General features: G+C 36.5%; 1 protein-coding gene across 5 annotated transcripts in view; it reads left to right on the forward strand.

Moving 5' to 3' along the window:
- LOC145266630 (glutamine--fructose-6-phosphate aminotransferase [isomerizing] 2-like) overlaps positions 1 to 20,840 on the forward strand; it is a 180,626-nt gene that overhangs the window by 134,287 nt on the left and 25,499 nt on the right. For all 5 annotated transcript variants that reach the window (XR_013864769.1, XM_080122550.1, XM_080122547.1 and 2 more), the window contains 6 exons: positions 2,863 to 3,026; positions 3,628 to 3,821; positions 8,696 to 8,816; positions 15,414 to 15,571; positions 18,561 to 18,675; positions 19,725 to 19,852. Coding sequence is in view for 4 of the 5 variants with exons in the window: in XM_080122550.1 (XP_079978676.1) it covers positions 2,863 to 3,026; positions 3,628 to 3,821; positions 8,696 to 8,816; positions 15,414 to 15,571; positions 18,561 to 18,675; positions 19,725 to 19,852 (880 nt within the window). In the remaining variant the exon portion in view is untranslated. The remainder of the gene's footprint in view (positions 1 to 2,862; positions 3,027 to 3,627; positions 3,822 to 8,695; positions 8,817 to 15,413; positions 15,572 to 18,560; positions 18,676 to 19,724; positions 19,853 to 20,840) is intronic.

The following is a 20,840-nucleotide window of genomic DNA, read 5'->3' on the forward strand; positions in this document are numbered from 1 at the left end:
TCTAAAAAAAATAATATATATATATATATATATATATATATATATATATATATATATATATACTCGGGTTTTTTTATATTCAAAAGTAATGGACTAATGAATTCAACGAGGTTGTTAGATAGTGCTCAATAAAAAGAGCTGATAATACTTGTTTATTGTTATATAAACATGCTCACATCCCGCTGCTACAAATAGCCACTTGTTTCAATCAAACAACAGATATCATCAGGCAGCGACTTGACTATTCAAAAGTTCAATGAATTCATTGAACTTTTGAATAGTCAAGTCGCTGCCTGATGATATCTGTTGTTTGATTGAAACAAGTGGCTATTTGTAGCAGCGGGATGTGAGCATGTTTATATAACAATAAACAAGTATATATAAATATATATATATATATATATATATATATATATATTATTTTTTTACATAAGCATTTATATATCACTATACATTGTTTTGAAGAAAAATGGTCGGATCTTTCTATCGATCCGGTAGATATCTTACTGCTGATGCAATTCTCTATCTATATAAGAGCCAGGTACGTCCAAGGATGGAATACTGTTGCCACATCTGGACAGGAGCAGCTAGAAAGGACTTGTCCTGCCTTGATAGAGTTCAAAATAGACTTTGTAGCCTCGTTGGAGATGCCCTTTTCTCTTCCCTGCAACTTCTATCTCACAGAAGAGATGTTGCAAGTTTGTCTCTGATGTATCGTTATTTTCATGGAAAGTGTTCGACTGAGCTTCAATCTATGGTTTCCCCCTCGCCAAACTTTCACAAGAAACACTCGTCTAGCTGAAAACACTATCAATAATTCCCCCCACTCTTTATCTGTGCCTAAACCTAAACGTAGATTCCATGAACAAAGCTTCTTTCTTAGAACTGCACGCCTGTGGAATTGTCTTCCGTTTTCCTGCTTTCCAGCTGACTACAATATGGTTGTGTTCAAGTCTAACGTAAATAAGTTCTTGATGAGCCGTTCCATATAAGTTATCAAATTTACCGAATTTTCATTACTAATGATTACTATATTGTCCAATTTCTACTGTATACTGTTTAACCCTTATCCTTGAGTGGCCTCTTGGCCTTGATAATGAGGTGATGCCTGTGTAAAAAAAAAAAAAAGAAAGAATGTTTAGCAAACTATGTAGGTAAACTTAAAATAATCAAGAAAAGAATGCGATGGCAAACAAAATGTTCCTAGGATAATTTTGTGGCCTCACCCAGCATATTTTCCTGGCCTACCTCCCGCAGATTATCCCTTATTTCAAGGATTACAAAACCATTTAGTATTATTTATTTGTATTCATCGGACTATTGTTCTCATCCTGAGTGTTATTCCTTTCCCTCTTTTTCTGTTCATTCAGAGCTAAAACTGCATATTCTCCTGAATTAGCACCCTCGGATTATCCCTTTTTTTGAGGGTTCTATCCCATAGCCCTTGAGTCCCTGGGGGGGCATAGGCCATCTACAACTTTTGTAGATGTTTTTGTAGCGAGGAGTTCTTTTTACAGGGTTAGGGTGCCGGCCCCATACCCAACCTTCCCAGAAGATACATACAGCACCTAGTCTTCCCAAATGGTCACCCATTTGGTACTGGCCAGGCTCAACATTACTTAACTTCAGTGATCTGGTGATTGTGCCGTACACTTTTCTTTTTTTTTTTAGGGTTACATCGATTTTTTTTTTTCTTTTTTTACATAGGCGTCACCACTTATCAAGGCCGATCGGCCACTCAAGGATAAGGGTTAAAGAGTATAGAGTAGTCAAAAGGATAATATAGTAATCAATAGTAATGGAAGTTTGGTAAATTAGTAGATTCATATTTCGCATCAAAAGCTAAAGAATTTATAAGTTCGTTGAGACGGAATCAAGTTGTAAAGAGCTAAGGTCATTATAGAGACGTGGGTGACGTCACAGCAGAGACGAGAAGTCACATGGAGTCATAGAAGAAGATTAAAAAGTCACATGTTAAATTTGAATTACGTCATTCATTAGGCCTCTTGATTCCTTTGGGAACATAGGGCCGCAACGACGCTACTCCAACAGACCCGGTTCTGGCTGGTCCTCTTCAGTTCGACCGATGTCATTCCAGCCACCCTGGTCTTAGCTTCAATGCTTCTTTTCCATGTCTGCCTCGGGCGACCAATTTTACGCTTGCCTTGCGGGTTCCATTCAAGGTTCTGTCTCGTGATGTCGGATGCAAGCTTCCATAAGGTGTGGCCAATCCAGTTCCATTTTCGTTTTTTGATCTCGATCTCCATTGGGGTTTGGTTGGTTTTGTCCCACAGTTTTTCATTAGAGATGGAGTCTCTGGCCATCTAATATTTAGGGTGCTTCTGACACATCTGCTGGTGAATGTCTGGAGTTTGCAGGTGTCGGCGTTAGTCTTGGTCATTCTGTTATTCTCCAGGTTTGTCATAAGATGCTGAAGGCGTGTCTGGCTTTGCTTATCCAGCACTTGATGTCCTCAGGTTAGGGAATTACATCATAGCAAGGATTATTTTCAGTGATAGGATTAAGAGTTTTTTTCTTTTTTAGGAAACTATTGCCATCTGGACTTAAGGTTAGTGGTAGAACTAAAAAAGATTTTGCATGTGGGGGTAACATCCAGATTTAACGTTAATAATAAGGATAACACCCAGCTTTAGAATTAGTGGTGGAATAATGATGAAATTACCATTCTCCCAGACATTACCTCCTCCGTTATGGCGTAGTATAAGTTTCATTGTCACGAGGCCATCTTCCTGTGCATTACCTACATCTTTGAGGAGGGGGTAGAGTAGTATATGTTTTTTTTATTATGATATCCTCCTCCCAGGCATTATCTCCTCTGTTTTTGTGTGTATATTTTTTTAGTGCTGTAATTGAGCACACGGACAAAGTGATTTATCTTGAAGATGATGACGTAGCCGCTGTTAAAGATGGCTGCCTGACAATTCACAGAATGAAACGCGGCATTGATGATTCAACGGTCCGGGAAGTGATAACTCTGAAGATGGAAATTCAACAAATTATGAAAGGTACTTTTTTTCTTTTTCATTTTATTAAAAAAGAATGTAATTGCTTTAAGTTTAACTCTGGTTGGACTAATTCATTCAGTTTTAAATAAATGGATATAATGGCATAAATAAAGTGGGAATCGATTCAAACACGCCTTTTTCAAGATGGCTGCAGAAGCAAATGTGACAAATTTTAACTTTTGAAGAGGATTAACATAATTTCTTTATGTTCCAAAGATGAAATGAATGTATTCTCATATAATTAAGCCTATTATGCCTTGAAAATTTCAATATGGCAACCATTTTTCAAAATGGCGGCTCATAGATTACTGTATGTAGTGATGCTTTCAACTATAACCTTGCCTGTTTCTATGCTCTGTGCCTAGTCTGTGGTGCAAAAAGTTCACTGCCAATTATTTGTCACATTAATAAATAGAAAAAAGGGTTTTTGAGATGAATATCAATACACGACTACTTTATCTATCTATCTATCTATCTAGTCAGACTCTTTGACAAACTGAAAAGGCAGTTCTTCAGAGCAGTGGTGTCTGTGTTTATGGTGCTCCAGTTGGTCCACAGTTTTCCTAATTTTTTTTTATTTTGTTTTCATTTTTAATTTCAGGAAACTTTGCTTCTTTTATGCAAAAGGAAATCTTTGAGCAACCAGAGTCGGTGGTGAACACGATGCGTGGTCGGGTGAACTTTGACACAAATCAAGTCGTTTTGGGTGGCATCAAAGATTTTATGACAGAAATCCGAAGATGTCGACGATTGCTATACATCGCCTGTGGAACAAGCTACCACAGTGCTCTTGCCGTGAGTTTCTTTCTTTCTGCGTACTCTTCTCTTCCCAGTTCTCCTCTCTGCAGTAACCTACATCTTTTTTTTATTTATTTTTCTTTTTACAAGAGAATCACCACTTATTAAGGCCCAGAGACCACTCGAGGATAAGGGTTAAAGAGTGTACAGTGGTCAAAAGGACAATATAGTAATCATTAGAAGTGTAAATTTGGTAAAATTGGATTACTTAAGGGGAACGGCTCGTCAAGAACTTGTTTACATTGGACTTGAAGATGGCCATATTGTAGTCAGCTGGAAAGCAGGTAAACGGAAGAGAGTTTCACAGTGAAACAAGTGTTTCGCGTAAATGTTTGGCGAGGGGGAAACCATAGATTGGAGCTCAGTCGAGCAAAAAAAACAGAGACAGGCTCGCAATGTCTCTTCTGTGAGAAAGAGGTTGCAGGGAAGAGAAAAGGGCATCTCGGCTACGAAGCCTATTCTGAACTTTCTCAAGACAGGATAAGGTCTTTCTAGCAGCTCCTGCCCAGATGTGGCAACAATACTCCATCCTTGAACGTACCTGGCTCCTATATAGGTAGAGAATTGCATCAGCAGGTAGATATCTACTGGATCGATAGAATAAAAGGATCCCATCGTTTTTCCAGCAGCCTTGGCAACGGATTTGATGTACGTGTTCCATTTTAGAGCAGATAATAAGCTTTCTCTTTTCTGCAACCTCTTTCCCACAGAAGAGACGTTGCGAGCCTGTTTCTGTTCTGTCATTATTTTCAAAGCAAGTGCTCATCTGAGCTCCACTCTATAGTTCCCCCTTTCCAGACTTTGACAAAAAACACTCGACAAGCTACAACCACTATCAACAATTTCCCTCACTCTCTATCTGTGCCTAAATCTAAATGCAGATTCCATGAACAAAGCTTCTTTCCTAGAAATGCCTGATTATTACTACACTGCTATCTTGCATTCATTAACCCTTATCCTTGAGTGGCTTTCAGGCCTTGATAAGTGGTGACTCCCTCGTAAAAAAAAAAAAAAACCCAGAAAAAAACAGAAGGAATCTCTTTGGCTGTAGCTACTCCGACTCTTGAAGTTTCCCTCACTCACCGCCAGTAAAATTTCTAAATGAAAGAAACAACAACCAAAAACAGTCATCCAATTTTTTGGCGTTTATCCAATGTTACTATTAAAACGTTATAATTGTGCAAAAAAATAAATTATTATGTACAGGTCCCACTTTGTCAACCAAGCTCCAACCCCTGTCCCATCACTGCAGTGTTGCATCTCTGTGCCTCTTTTACAAGTATTTTAATGAAATGTGTTCTGATGAACTCATTGTCCCTGTGTCCCCTCGGCGTACATATTCCCGACAAACCCACGTAGCAGTTAAATGGGCTGGTATTTTGGGAGAAATAAAAAACATAAAAGTTCACGGATAGAATTTGTCACTGTATTTCCTTCTCACAACTTTCTCTCTCACCTTCCAGCATCTTTTCATCTCCCTCACTTCTGCCAACAAGCGTTTTATTAAAAAAAAAAAAACTAACTGCGTTTCATTTGTATATGTGTGCGGTGGGGGAGAGGGGTCTGCCAGCGGTCACCAGATTGGTGTTGTAGGAAGTCATGTTGGTGATGTTCTCAACGTATGATTAAATGAAGTAGTCCAGTGGGTTTAGGTCGGGGAAGGAGAGTGGCCAGTGAGAGAAGGGTATAAAGTCGTAGCACTCCTTCTGAAGCCAAGCCTGAGTCTCTTTGGACTTGTGGGCCAGCACAGAGTTCTGTTGCCACACTCTGAGTCTGCTAGCGGCCACCTGATTCCACCAAGGATCACCACACTCTTCAGCACATCCAGGTACACTTTGGTGTTGACTTTCAAGCCGAGTTCAAAGATTTGAGATAGCATGATGTGGCCCTCACTTGAAACGACACCAAAGACCATAACCGTGGCCAGAAACTTTGTTTTCATCACCTTGGGTATGTCCCTGTTATTGGTGGCAATCTAGCGATGCATTTTGAGGGTGATGGCAATGGTCCTGTTGTCATAACTTGGATCGGTAGAGAGCATGAGTTGTACAGTGGCGCTTCTCCGATCTCGCTCATTGAACATTGTGTCGCTTTCAGACAGGATAGAAGCCTCCTATCGCTCTTGAGATTTGTACACAACTGGCCAACTCGTACATTGTCTGCAACAAAAAAAGAAAAAAAAAAACGCTTTTCATCAAACAGAAATGAAATCATATCTTTTCTAGGGCGGCAATTTTATTGCTTCTGTAACTGACGGGTGGTAAACTGAAGTAAAAAATTAATAATTTTTAAGCACACAAGAAATCGCAAAAGTCGGTATTTATCACTCTCCCACAGATTAGACACTAGAGTTGTAAAATGGAATAGAATAGCCATCACCCCTGAAGAGGAGCACATTGATCTGACAAAGAAAAAGAAAATGCTTGGACAGCCCTGTTGGCATTACCTCAAGCGATTAGTTATAAACTAACTTCTTCTCAAAGAGAGAAAGCAAAGCCTGGGAAGGTGGACCTCTTAGAACTGCACCCTGGGCACGTCCCTGATATTCATGGCAATCCAGCGATGCATTTTGAGATTGCTGGCTATGGTCTTGTTGCAATAACTTGGATCGGTAGAGAGCATGAGTTGTACAGCGGCGCATCTCCGATCTCGCTCATTGAACATTGTGCCACTTTCAGACAGGATAGAAGGCTCCTATTGCTCTTGGGATTTGTACACAACTGACCAACTAGTAGATAGTCTGCAACAAAAAAAGAAAACCGGTTTTCATCAAATGGAAATGGAATCATGTCGTCTTTTCTATGGCGACAATTTTATTGTTCCACCCTGTAACGAGAACTTAAATAAACATAAAAAAAGAGCCGTACACGGATTAATCTCCATTTCGACATTATTAAATGAAAGGCTAATATAATTTTTAAAATGTTATAAATAAAAGTTTGCCAAAGATTATCTTTGAAGATAACTTTTTCATTTTTTATAATGTTTATTTATCTTTTTCTACTATTTTTTTTTTTTAAATTTTACTTTATATTTTACTAGCAGGAGGAGGCGGGGGTACCCGGTCGTAAAATATGATATTTTACTTTGTCTAGATTTCGTCTATATTATTATGAAGTCGTGATTTCAAAAGTAAAAAAAAAAAGTATTTGGGTGCTATCAGCTGGAATCGAAACCGAAAGCAAAACTGTAGCATTCAAAGCTGGTGACGTTACCACTGTGACACGCATATGAATGAATAAAAATAAAAAAAAATAAAAAATAAACTAAGATAAATGCACAAAATGTATAACGATTTTTACAATTTTGACCCATTTTTTTTACCTCTTAAAAACTATTTTAATCGGCTTAACACCCATAAAAGAACAGTTCATAAAAAACCCATGCATTTGAGGCCCCTAGCGCCACTCTGCGACTTTTAGTCTTAGAAGAGATAAAGTTTGAAAATATTTATAAATTAGATTTTACTTTTTTATTCGTTTTTATTTATTTTTAGCCATTTTTTTAATCTGATGAAACAACTGACATCATCGAAATGTTGATTAATCTGTATAAGGTTTTTCTGAAGTTTATATAGTTTCACTTATAATAGCTCTTTTTTTTTTTTTTTTTTTTTACAAGGGTGTCACCACTTATCAAGGCCCAGAGGCCACTCGAGGATAAGGGTTAATAGGTATACATTAGTCATTGTGATTTTAGCATAGTAAACAGTGGGAATTTTGAAACTTGGATTACTTAGGGAGACGATTCAATTAGAACTTGTTCACATTGGACTTTTTCTTTTTTTTTTTTTTTTTCATAGGTATCAACTCATTATCAAGGCCAAGAGGCCACTCAAGGATAAGGGTTAAAGAGTGTACAGTAGAAATTGGACAATATAGTAATCATTAGTAATAAAAATTTGTTAAATTTGATAACTTATATGGAACGGCTCATCAAGAACTTATTTACGTTAGACTTGAAGACAACCATATTGTAGTCAGCCGGAAAGCAGGAAAACGGAAGACAATTCCACAGGCGTGCAGTTCTAATAAAAAAGCTTTTTTCATGGAATCTACGTTTAGGTTTAGGCACAGATAAAGATCTACATATGTATTGAGCACTTTGGAAAAAATACTTGCTTCTTAATACAATAGATATGAAGGTGTGTGTGTGTGTGTGTGTGTGTGTGTGTGTGTGTGTGTGTGTGTGTGTGTGTGTGTGTGTGTGTGTGTGTGTGTGCGGTTTTTTTTTGTTTGTTTTCTTTTTTTCTGCTTTTCTTACTTTTTCTCTTCTATTTCGATTAGAGTTGATTGTTTAGATGAATAAAGCTTTAGAACTTGAAATAGAGTGAATTTGTTGTTCATATATATATATATATATATACGTGTATATATATATATATATACGTGTATATATATATATATATATATATATATACGTGTATATATATATATATATATATATACACATACATATATATATATATATATATATACGTGTATATATATATATATATATATATATATATATATATATATATATATATATATACACACATATATATATATATATATATATATATATATATACATATATATATATATATATATACATATACGTGTATATATATATATATATATATATATATATATATATATATATATACACGTTTCATTAAATAGAGCAGACAACTTTTGCTTGTTTTTCTTGTAATCCTCCTTTTCTCTTTGTCGGACCATTTTCCGGACGTTTTTTTTTTTTTTTTCGAGTGAAAAAGAAATGTCCCATAATCGCGAATGTTTTCGACCTACATTAGTCATCCTCAGGCGAGTAGTAAAAAATAAAAAAATGAAATTGAATACGCAACAAGTTCCTGTTTCTCCTTCCAGACCCGCCAACTCTTGGAGGAATTGACAGAACAACCCGTTATGGTTGAGTTGGCCAGTGACTTTTTGGACCGAAGCACTCCCATTTTTAGGGACGACGTCTGCTTTTTTATCAGCCAATCAGGTGAGTCCCTCTAAAAAAGGATCAAACAGATTCAGAGTTTTGAATTGATGGCTTAAAATTTATAGGAGGAAGGGAGAGGGGGGGGATTAGCTTTATGATATGTTTAAAGAGTCTATATTCATAACACCCTCCCCATGACTAGGGAATCTAAACTAGAAGCAGATGACCAGGCCTTCATGTACTTTAAACTAACTTTACAACATCTTAGCTACCTATATTTTTTTCATCACTCTCCCTAGAATTGGGATTGTACTTTAATCAATCATGTCTATGAGAGCATAGATGTAGCACTCTCCCTTGATACTAGCGCCCAAATACATGTATTTGGTGACTTTAACGCCCACCACAAAAATTGGCTTGACTTCTCTAACTACACAGACACAGCTGGTAGCATCATCCATAACTTTGCTATATCCAATTCCTTGATACAGACAGTAACATTCCTAACCCATCTCCGAGATCGTCAGGACCAGCAAGCCTCACTTCTGGATCTATTTCTGACAGCAGTTCCTGAGGATTGTGTAAGAAATGCCTATTGTCCACTCGGGGATGCTGATCACTCTGTGATAATGATAGACATCACTCTAAACTTTCAGCCCCAAATTGAAGGGCCATTGCTCAAAAGGACAAGTTACTGCAATAAGGCTGACTGGGATGCCATCAGAGATGCCCCATGGGTAAATATCTTTTCTCTTCCTGAGGAACCGTGCACAAATGAGACCACTGAATTGTTCAAAGCAGCAATTGATGCACATGCTCCCACATGGAAGTTCTATAACAAACCCCACTCTCCTCAATGGTTTACTTCTGTTTGTGAAGCTCAAAGACATCATGAATATTGCAGATTTATCCGGCATAAGTCCAGTACAAACAGACAAAAGTTTATAGAAGTAATTGTAAGAAAGTTGTAGTAATAGCTAAGAGAGAATATACCGAAACAACAGAAAATGCATTAAAGTGGAGAAATTAGAAACTCGTGATTTTTGGAAAATCTGCAACAGTGTAGTAAATAATGGGCAAGCAACAATTCCCCTATTATTCAACAATCATGTGGTTATTTGCATGGCAACCAAGCAAGCTCAAGCACTATGTTGGACCCAGCAAACCGCTCCTTCCTTGATTTTCCTTTGTGGACTGAAACCACACTAGACGATCTTAAAATCACCCCTTCTCAAGTACACGTGCATGATATCATAAAAATCTAACCCTAACCCTAACCCTAACCTCAAAAGCATGTAAACCTGATCTGATCTCGGCTGTACTATTAAAAAATGCTCTGCTGAGGTTGCTCCAGTTCTCTCCAAACTTTACAACAAATACCTTAATAAATCATGCTTTCCTGACTGCTGGAAAACTGCTTCTGAGGTACCAGTTTACAAGAATTCTGGCGAAAGAAATGACCCATTAAATTATCGCTCCATTAGACTTCTCCCTCTTTTCACTAAAATACTTGAGTCCATAATCAAGCTCTAGTCTACGACCACCTTACAGTTGCTAAACTTCTGTCCGACAATCAATATGAATTTAGGCAAGCCCATTGTACTGCAGATATTCTAACTGTAATAGCCCTAGATATATCTAAGGCTTTTGACAGGGTATAGCACGATGGTCTTCTCATGAAAATCATATACTATGGCATTGTTGGACGAATGCTTAACATAATTAAATCCTTCCTAAATAACAGAAGAATCCAGGTTGTCCTCAATGGTCGTACATCTAAACAATATGATATAAATGCAGGTGTGCCTCAGGGGTTGATCCTTGGACCTTTATTATTCCTGATATTCATAAATGACCTTCCTGATAAAATAGTCTCTGACATGGGTATATTTGCTGACAACACCATGCTCTATAACAGGCACGAGGGGAAAATGAATGAACACATATCCAAGGCAATGGCGGAAACCCTAGAGGAAGACCTCGAGTCTGTAGTGAAATGAGGTCAAAAGTGGATGGTAACGTTCAATGCTGTGTTCACACTTGTTTTATCTATATATATAAAAGCGAAAATGTATGTATGTATGTGTGTATGTTTGTGTGTCTGCTAAAAACTTTCGACAGACAGAACAAAAATTCACAAACTTGGTCTCATATGAAAGCCCCATCCTTCGTCAGACAAATATTGAAAAATTGGCCAGAAACGTTACTTTTTTTCACCCTGAAATCAACACTTTTCTACAGGGGGGGTCAACAAAAAACGTCCTCTCATGACGAGATCGGTTCTACGCATGCATCAGATGACGTCATAACCTGATTTAGTTTAAATATTTGAAGAACTGACACAATTTCATGTATGTCGTGTTAGCTCAGTTGGTTAGAGCGTTGGTTCATTATCTAGACGTTTTGGGTTCGAATTGTGGTGTGAGATGTCTTTTTTTTTTTTCGATTTTTTAAATTTTAATATTGAAGCAGGGTTATTTAAGCCATTTTTCATGTAACGTTCGTTTTTCTGTTTTTTTGTTTTTTGCTTAGCTTATTCTTAGGTTTTCATTAACATCCCCACCCCCTACTGACCACACACACCCAAAAACACTCGGGTACCCACCGATTTTTTAAATTTTAATATTGAAACAGGCTCATTTAAGCCATTTTTAACGTGTTTTTTTTAGGGGGGGGTTATTTTTCAGAAGTTTTAATGTTCGTTTTTCTGTTTTCTTTTTTGTCTTTGTTTTTCAGATTTTTACATTTAACATCGTGCGTTTGCCTTACGTTAGTTTTTTTTTTGTGTTTTTTTTACTTCACTTATTCTTATGTTTTGGTTAGCCTCCCCCCCCCGCCCGAGTACCCCCTCGCTTTATTTTTCAGATAAGTTTTAACGTTCGTTTTTGTTTTCTTTTTTTACTTTGCTTATTCTTAGGTTTTCATTAACACCCCTCACCCCTGACCGACCACACACACCTCCAAACACTCGGGCAACGCCGGGTACCCCCACCCCTGCTAGTCTATATATATAAAAGGCAATATGTGTGTGACCATTTCGTGTATGTCTTCAAAAGGCTTTTCGAGCACACGCTCCCCGGAGTCGTTACTATCGCTTAAAACTGTGTATATAGGTCCTATATAATAATATCTAGGAATTAGGAAACTGCGAAGCGTATAGATTTATTTACGTCGACTTTTACAAAATTATTGCTATTTTGGCTTCTCGCGTGTTGATTGGGCTTTTTAGTATAAATAAAGTGAAACTAAACTCAAACGGACGTGTTCGCGGCATTGCGCCAGGAAAAACGTCCAGAAGCAATCAGCTTTGATCAATCTTGTATATCAGACAGTCAAATTTCGATAAACAAACTCAGACGCTGACGCTGCGTGACTTCTATTTGACCTTCTTAATTAGGTCAAATGGAAGCAGCAAAGTTAACTTTTATTACGCACGCCTGTTTTTATAGTTATAGTTAGATAAATAAATTCAAACACGTTTACAGTGTATGTCGCTGTGGCCCAATGGTAACATCGCACGTTTTTTTTTTTTTTTCACACATTAATTTCCAACTCAAGGGTACGGGTTCGATTCTCATACTGACCTACCAAAACATTTTTTTATTATTATTTAACCCCCCCCCCCCCCGGAGTTTTGATTTACCTCAAGACACCCAGGCACCGCCGGGTACCCCCCGCTAGTGTTATATAAATCCAAGTTCTCAGAAATCAAGGGATTCACTTCCTGAGGGGTTGGGGGAGCTAACACTTGATCTTGATATTAGAGATTTCATTCCCACTGGATCACCGAAGTTAAGCAACGTTGAACGTGGTCAATACTAAATGGGTGACCGTTTGGGACTTCCAGGTGCTGTAGGTGCTCTTCACTTATCTCAGCGTTGTTTCCAGTTGGCTTGGACTTCTCCTTGCCACTCGACTCAAACAGTTCCGATTCAGGAGAGGTATAGTTGGGGATTGCACACGTGCAGTGCCCCCCTACAGGGGGATATCTTTTGTCTTTCAAGGCTGAGCAGAGATATTGTTTCCATTATAGTTCTCCTTTACATCCCCATGTTAAATCTTTCTTGTGGTCTCTTGGTCTTACTGGATTTCGAGACAAGAATTCATCTAGTCTGGTGAAGTATCTAGCTTTATGCTGTTATTTACACCATCTCTATATATATAAAAGCCAAAGTGTGTGTTTGTATGTGCACTTTTTGTATGTCTGCAAAAGGCTTTTTTCCTGGGAATGATCGGTCGGCTCATTCCTTCTTAAAACTTTTGTTATATATTCGTTCTTCATTGAGGTTATCCTTGAGGGGTACCAAATTGAGCTTTCGTTACATTTGAATATGTTATATAGAGTTCTTCATTTAGGGGCACATTTTACGTTTTCTATATAACATAAGAAAGATTCTGTGTGATTGTCTCTAATATAAATGGTTGTGTGTTTGATTATCATAAAGGGAATCGTGTGTGTGACATGTAATTTCTGAACCTACCTCTGTTCTCGCTGTCGAACAATCTGGAAATTTCTCATCCTGGAGGGAGACTTGATACCTGTTTGACGAAGATTTATCACTCCAAGACGATGAATGTTTTTTATAGATTTTATTTCACTTTCCCCAGAGGTCCTGCAGCAGGTGTAAAGTGAAATCTGCTTGTGTGGTTCTTCTTCACACACGTCAGCGTTCGTCTCCCCCCTCCCCAGTTAAGAGGGGGGAGACCACGGAAAACGTCCGTCTTCTTCAAAGCTCAAATCAAATCTCCCAGATCTAGCCAACCACGTCACACATACGTAATTTGGTCAGCTGACCTTTGGTTCTGGTAAACGTGTCTACCTCCACGTTTACTCACCTCTCTCTCTCTCTCTCTCTCCCTCTCTCTCTCCCTCTCTATTCTCTTATAGAGACACAGAGAGAGAAAACAGAAAGAGTAAGAAAGCCAGAGGGGCGGGGGGGAGAGATGCTCGTTAACACTTTTTATATGCTGTCTAAATCATAATATCTATGACTTAAGAATGAGGGTCCAGTTTATCTTTTATTTGCCCGACTTTTACACGCTATTTTTGAGATATCTTTTGATCGCCGCATCTTCGTTATGCTTTTCAGTATAAAAAAAGCGAATGATAGGGCGGGCGAAACAGAAACTGGCTTGCATTGCAAAACTAGGTCAAACATCACGCGACTTAACTTTCTTGCACCTGTCAATTTCACTTTATAAACGTTAAGACAGCTTTCACTTCCTCTCCTCTCGTGGCCGAGATGGTTAGGTGTCTGACTTTTTTCCCTTTCGTTTCCACCTTCGTGTCAAGGCTTCAGGGGTTCAAGCCTATCTTCCTACTAAAACTTTTTTTTCTTTTACACCTCCAAACACCCAGCCCACGTTTTTTTTTTAAACAGGGTTGTTTTGATCTACCTCCCTCCCCAACACACACACCTCCAAACACCTGGGCAACGCTGGGTACCCCCCCCCACCGCTAGTCTATATATATAAAAGTCAAAATGTGTGTTTGTGTGTTTGTGCATTTTTTCTGTATATCCGGCAAAGGCTTTTTTTGGGGTGGTTCTCGGGTTGGTCACTCATTCTTATAACTTTTTATATGCTACCGAGATGATAATATCTAAGATTTACGAAACGACTCGGCGTGTATCTTTAATTTGGGCAACTTTTACGCGTGATTTTTGCCGTCTTTATTGGCCCACGCGTGTGTCTTTGGCTTTTCAGTATAAAAAAGCAAAACTGAAACAAACCTCGCCGCTCGTGCGTTTTTTCATGTTAATTTTTGCCTGAATAAAAGAGTTAATATCTCAATGTCAGTGAAAACCGTCATATCAGACAATTTGGGCTCGCCCCCTCCCCCCAACAAGTTGGGGAGAGAAAAAAATAAAACCAAAAAAAACTGCGGATTTCAATCTCCCATGGCATGATGTTTGACCTTAATAAAATCCAGCACCTGTTTGAACTCATTCACTTTTTAAGCGCTAAATTTAACATCTTCCGTTGCTTCCGTTGCTGTAGCGCACTTGTATGTTGTCAGCCTATTGGCCTCAAGGTTCCGGGTTCGAGTCTACCTGCCACCAACCCTGCCTTTTTTTCTTTTACACCTACAAAAATTTTTGTCTTTTTTCATTTTTAAAGTTTTAATATTGAAATCGCTGTTTTTTGGATTTATTTTTTTAACATCATTTTTTTTTTTTCATTTTGTGCTGCTTTACCCCCCCCCCCCCAACACACACACCTTTAAACATCCAGGCAATGCCAGACACCCCCGCTAGTATATATATAAAAGGCAAAATGGGCGCAAGCGTTTGTGTGTGTCCGCCGAAGGCTTTTTGCATTGGGCTTCTCGCATCGGTTTTCACATTCTTTTCCTCCTTCGTAGTACGAGTTTGAGCCGCCTTGCCTACTACTAATTTTTCTTTTTTGTTTTGCTCAACACGCACCTCCAAACACCCGGGCGACGCCTTATAAAAGCGAGTGTGAGTTAGCCATAGTGAGGAGATTTTATTTGGGCTGCGAATATTATGTGATTTTGAATATTTGGTCAGGGTTTTATTTCTAGGTATAAGTATCCTCATGCCAGGTTGTCCTAAGACAAAGCCTAAATAGGATAGAGTTAGACACCAGGCCATTTTTTATTGAGATTTTTTTAAACCCCTTTATTTTACATTTTAGGTGAAACTGCAGATACGTTGATGGCTTTGCGTTATTGTAAGGGACGAGGTGCATTAATCGTGGGTATAACTAATACGGTTGGTAGCAGCATTTGCCGTGAGTCTCACTGTGGAGTTCATATTAATGCGGGACCTGAAATTGGTGTTGCTAGTACAAAGGTAAGTGATTTTTGGAGGGTGACTCTTTTAGAAAAAGTTGTTTTTTTCGTTTCCTCAATAATTGACGGAATTTAATTTGTTTAATTAATTTTAAAGAAAATCATCCACTTTACAATAATCGAATGGAAATCATTACGATGAATTTTTTTTTTTTTTGTCAAAGGTGTCACCACTTATCAAGTCCCAGAGATCACTCGAGGATAAGCTTTAGTGAGTGTACGGTAGTCAATGGGACATTATCGTAGTAATCGTTAGTAGTGGAAATTTGGTAAGGTGTATTACTTGGGAAATGGCTCATCAAGAACTTGTTTACATTGAACTTGAAGACAACCATATTGTAGTCAGCTGGAAAGCAGGAAAACGGAAGAGAGTTCCACAGGCGTGCAGTTCTAAGAAAAAAGCTTTGTTCATGAAATCTACATTTAGGTTTAGGCACAGATAAAGAGTGGGGAAAATTGTTGATAGTGTTTTCAGCTAGATGAGATTTTCTCATGAAATTTTGGCAAGGGAGACCATAGATTGGAGCTCAGACGAGTACTTACCATTAAATAATGATAAAGCAGAGACAGGTTTGCAATGTCTCTTCTGTGAGAAAGGTTGCAGGGAAGAGAAAAGGGCATCCCCACTAGACGTCAAGGTCTATATTGAACTCTGTCAAAGCAGAATAAGTATTTCCAGCAGCTCCTGCCCAGATGTGGCAACTACTTCATCCTTTGATGTAGTTGATCAGTACATAGAGATATTTCAATGGCCCATGTAGATTATCGTTGAGTGAGAAGCTAGAAATTTTAAATATCCCAAAAATATAATAAATTGCAAATTAGCAAAGAACTTGGGTTACTGAATGACATCATACTTGGCCTTCGGGACAAGATCAAAGTGTAGTATCTGATCTTCAGATGCTGCACTTCAATTTCTTGTTCTCTGTCAGTGGAGGAGAAATCCTTCACGACTGAGACAATTTTTATTTTTGTTCCTTTTCTCCACGTTAAAAAACGACCCTGGTGTCTAACTCTGTCCTGTGGGGAGGCATTGTAAATAGGTACTGAATGACAATGACCCTTGTATAAATGAAAATATAACACTGAAAGAAGACGTATTTAATGCGGATGGACTGCAGGAGCTCAGCAGATAGCAGCGATCAGGCTAGCTTTGGTGTTGTGGGAGGACATGTTGGTGGTGTTCTTGACGTATAACCAAACGAAGTAATCCAGTGGGTTCAGGTTGGGGGAGGAGGGGGCTAGTAAGAAAAGGGTACAAAGTTCTAGTACTCCTTCTGAAGCCAAGACTGGGTCTCTTTAGACTTGTGGTCGGCGCCAAGTCCTGCAGGGATCACACACTCTTCGGCACATCCAGGTACACTTTGGTGTTGACTTTCAACACAACTTCAAAACCAAAACCAGGGCGACAATTTTATCGTTCCACCCTGTATTTTTTCTTTCTTTTTTTCTTTCCTGTCTATTTATTTTCTTTTTTTTCTCCTTTTTTTTCCATCCTCTTTGTTTCTTTCTCTTTCTTCTTCCTCTTTTTCCTCTTTCTTTTCTATTTTCTTTTTTGATTTATTTTCTTTCTTTTTTCCGTGATTGTTTTTTCTTTTGATATTTTTTTTCTTTTTACCTTTTATTCTAGTTGGGGGGGAAAAAAAAAAGACCTATCCCTTCAAAAACAAAAAAAAAAAAAAAAAAAAAAAAAAGACCTATCCTTTCAAAAACAACAACAAAAAAAGACCTATCCTTTCAAAAACAACAAAAAAAAAAAGACCTATCCTTTCAAAAACAACAACAAAAAAAAGACCTATCCTTTCAAAAACAACAACAAAAAAAAAGACATATCCTTTCAAAAACAACAACAAAAAAAAAGACCTATCCTTTCAAAAACAACAACAACAAAAAAGACCTATCCTTTCAAAAACAACAACAAAAAAAAAGACCTATCCTTTCAAAAACAAAAACAAAAAAAAGACCTATCCTTTCAAAAACAACAACAAAAAAAAGACCTATCCTTTCAAAAACAACAACAACAAAAAAGACCTATCCTTTCAAAAACAACAACAACAACAAAAAGACCTATCCTTTCAAAAACAAAAACAAAAAAAGACCTATCCCTTCAAAAACAACAACACAAAAAAAAGACCTATCCTTTCAAAAACAACAACAACAAAAAAAGACCTATCCTTTCAAAAACAACAACAAAAAAAGACCTATCCTTTCAAAAACAACAAAAAAGACCTATCCTTTCAAAAACAACAACAACAAAAAAAGACCTATCCTTTCAAAAACAACAACAACAAAAAAAGACCTATCCTTTCAAAAACAACAACAAAAAAGACCTATCCTTTCAAAAACAAAAACAAAAAAAAGACCTATCCTTTCAAAAACAAAAACAAAAAAAAGACCTATCCTTTCAAAAACAACAACAACAAAAAAGACCTATCCTTTCAAAAACAACAACAAAAAAAAGACCTATCCTTTTAAAAACAACAACAACAAAAAAGACCTATCCTTTCAAAAACAACAACAACAAAAAAGACCTATCCTTTCAAAAACAACAACAAAAAAAAGACCTATCCTTTCAAAAACAACAACAAAAAAAAAGACCTATCCTTTCAAAAACAACAACAACAAAAAAGACCTATCCTTTCAAAAACAAAAACAAAAAAAAGACCTATCCTTTCAAAAACAACAACAACAAAAAAGACCTATCCTTTCAAAAACAACAACAACAAAAAAGACCTATCCCTTCAAAAACAAAAACAAAAAAAGACCTATCCCTTCAAAAAAAAAAAAAAAAAAAGAAAAAAAAAGACCTATCCCTTCAAAAACAACAACACAAAAAAAAACCCTACTTAATGTCAATGGGCCGCAGCTGGACAGTTTGTAGGTCACATGATTTAGGATTTGTTGCAAATTGCTGCTGCTGCTGCTGCTGATGATGATGATGATGATGATGATGATGATGTTTATGTCTAATGTCTTTCTCTCTTCCCTAGGCCTACACGAGCCAATTTGTTTCGTTGGTCATGTTTGGTCTCATGATGTGTGAAGATAAAATCTCTTTGCAAACACGAAGAAACGAAATCATCCAAGGTCTCAAGAAATTGCCAGGTAAGAATCAACTTTCGGATCTCATCAGATGATTGGAGTAGAGTCGGGAAAGGTGAAAGTAGGAAAACACGCCGACTGGTGAGAATACAAAGAACATTTATATCCAGAACAGGGTTAGTGATACAGGAAGATTAGTAAGTCCGTTGTGGGGTTGTCTCTGTACGACATCCGGATAGCTCTCATTGAGCGGTCTATACTTGCTGCTTATATGGCTAATGGATAAGTTCATCTTAGTGATTATAAGGGTTTGTATGTCCGACAACAATGATGATGATGATGATGATGGTGGTGGTGGTGGTGATGATGATATCGTTCCACCCTGTATTTTTTCTTTCTTTTTTTCTTTCCTGTCTATTTATTTTTTTTTCTTCTCCTTTTTTTTTTCATCCTCTTTGTTTCTTTCTCTTTCTTCTTCCTCTTTCTTTTCTATTTTCTTTTTTTGATTTATTTTCTTTCTTTTTTCCGTGATTGTTTTTTCTTTCGATATTTTTTTTTTTCTGGTAGGAAAAAAAAGAGCCATCCGGAAGATTAGTAAGTCCGTTGGGGTGGTCGTCTCTGTATGACATCCGGATAGCTCTCATTGAGCGATCTATACTTGCAGCTTATATGGCTAACGGATAAGTCCATCTTAGTGATTATAAGGGTCTGTATGTCCCCACAACAATGATGATGATGAGGAGGAGGATGATGATGATGATGATGATGATGAGGAGGAGGAGGAGGAGGAGGAGAATTTGTCTGTCTGAAACCCACACAATACCTACTAATAATGAAGATTTGGTATTTGTCTGTCTGAAGCCAAGATTATACTATTACTTCTATTAATAATAAAGATTTGGTATTTGTCTGCATCATTTCAAATCATATTGGATCTTTCTGACAGTCTTGTAAGTAATTTTTTGATTGATGAAGGTTGATTGTTTTTCCGTCTTTTAGTTGAACCTTTTTTTTGGGACATTTGAAATTTTTAAATAAGAGCTAAAATTTGGACCAAAAAAATTCAATCATTTAATTAAATTTTTTTTTTTTCTCGCACACTTATTTTTCAGAGGACATAAAGGAAGTGCTAAAGTTGGATGAGGCAATCCGTAAACTTTCTGACGAACTTTATCAGCAAAAATCTCTTTTGGTTATGGGAAGAGGATACAATTTTGCAACTTGTTTGGAAGGAGCTTTGGTATTTTGACATTTTTTTTAATTTTTGATTTTGATTTTTATGTTTAGTTTCTTTACTTTTCTTTGTTTTTCTTTTCTTTTTGTTTTCTTTACTTTTTTTGGTGTTTTAACATTTTTTTAAAAAAATTTTATTTTGTTCTTTTTAATTTTTACTTTTCATTTCTTTTTCCTTTTCTTTTCTCTTTCTTTTTTTCTTTTCTTTATCTTTTTTCTTATTTCTTTTTATTTTCTTTACATTTTTCTTTTCTTTACTTTTTCTTTCTTTACTTTTTCTTTTTTCTTTCTTTCTTATATTTCCTTTACTTTATCTTTTTTCTTTTTTCTTTACTTTTTCATTTATTTTTTCTTTTCTTTGTATTTTCTTTACTTTTTCTTTTCTTTGTATTTTCTTTACTTTTATTCTTTCTTTTCTTTTTCGTTTCTTTTCTTTTTCATTTTTTTTTCGTTTCTTTCTTTTTTTCTTCTCTTATTTTCTCTTTCTTTTTACTCTTTTCTTTTTCTTTTCTTTTTTATTTATTTCCTTTTTTTAAATTTGAAAATAATTTTTTCTTTCACTTTATTTCTATTTTAATAAAATTTGTAATTTTTTTTTTGGAGAGGGGGGATTATGTTTTTCCAGCGTTTTATTTTTTAAACTTCACACAAATTTACTAACCAGCAAAATTATAGCTTGCCTATGAATATTATTTTGCTAACTATTTTCCTCTGAGGATAAGAGCCATTCTCTGAAACTCCATGGAATAAGAAACATGTTAAGTTTTTTTTAACTTGTATTCCTTGTCAAATAATAAATTGTTTTAAATTCTAATTTACAGAGTTTAAATTGAATTTCTTATATCAATGCTCTATCTTAAAAATTGAGGTTTTTCATCTAATTAATAAATGTAAATATTAATATTAATATAACTATTAATATAAATGTAACTATTAATATTAATATAAATATAAGTATTAATATTAATATAAATATTAATATTAGTATAAATATT

The sequence above is a fragment of the Euprymna scolopes genome, chromosome 41, assembly GCF_053919585.1.
Source record: "Euprymna scolopes isolate OS-2025 chromosome 41, ASM5391958v1, whole genome shotgun sequence".
In the NCBI taxonomy this organism is placed as follows: Eukaryota; Metazoa; Mollusca; class Cephalopoda; order Sepiida; family Sepiolidae; genus Euprymna; species Euprymna scolopes.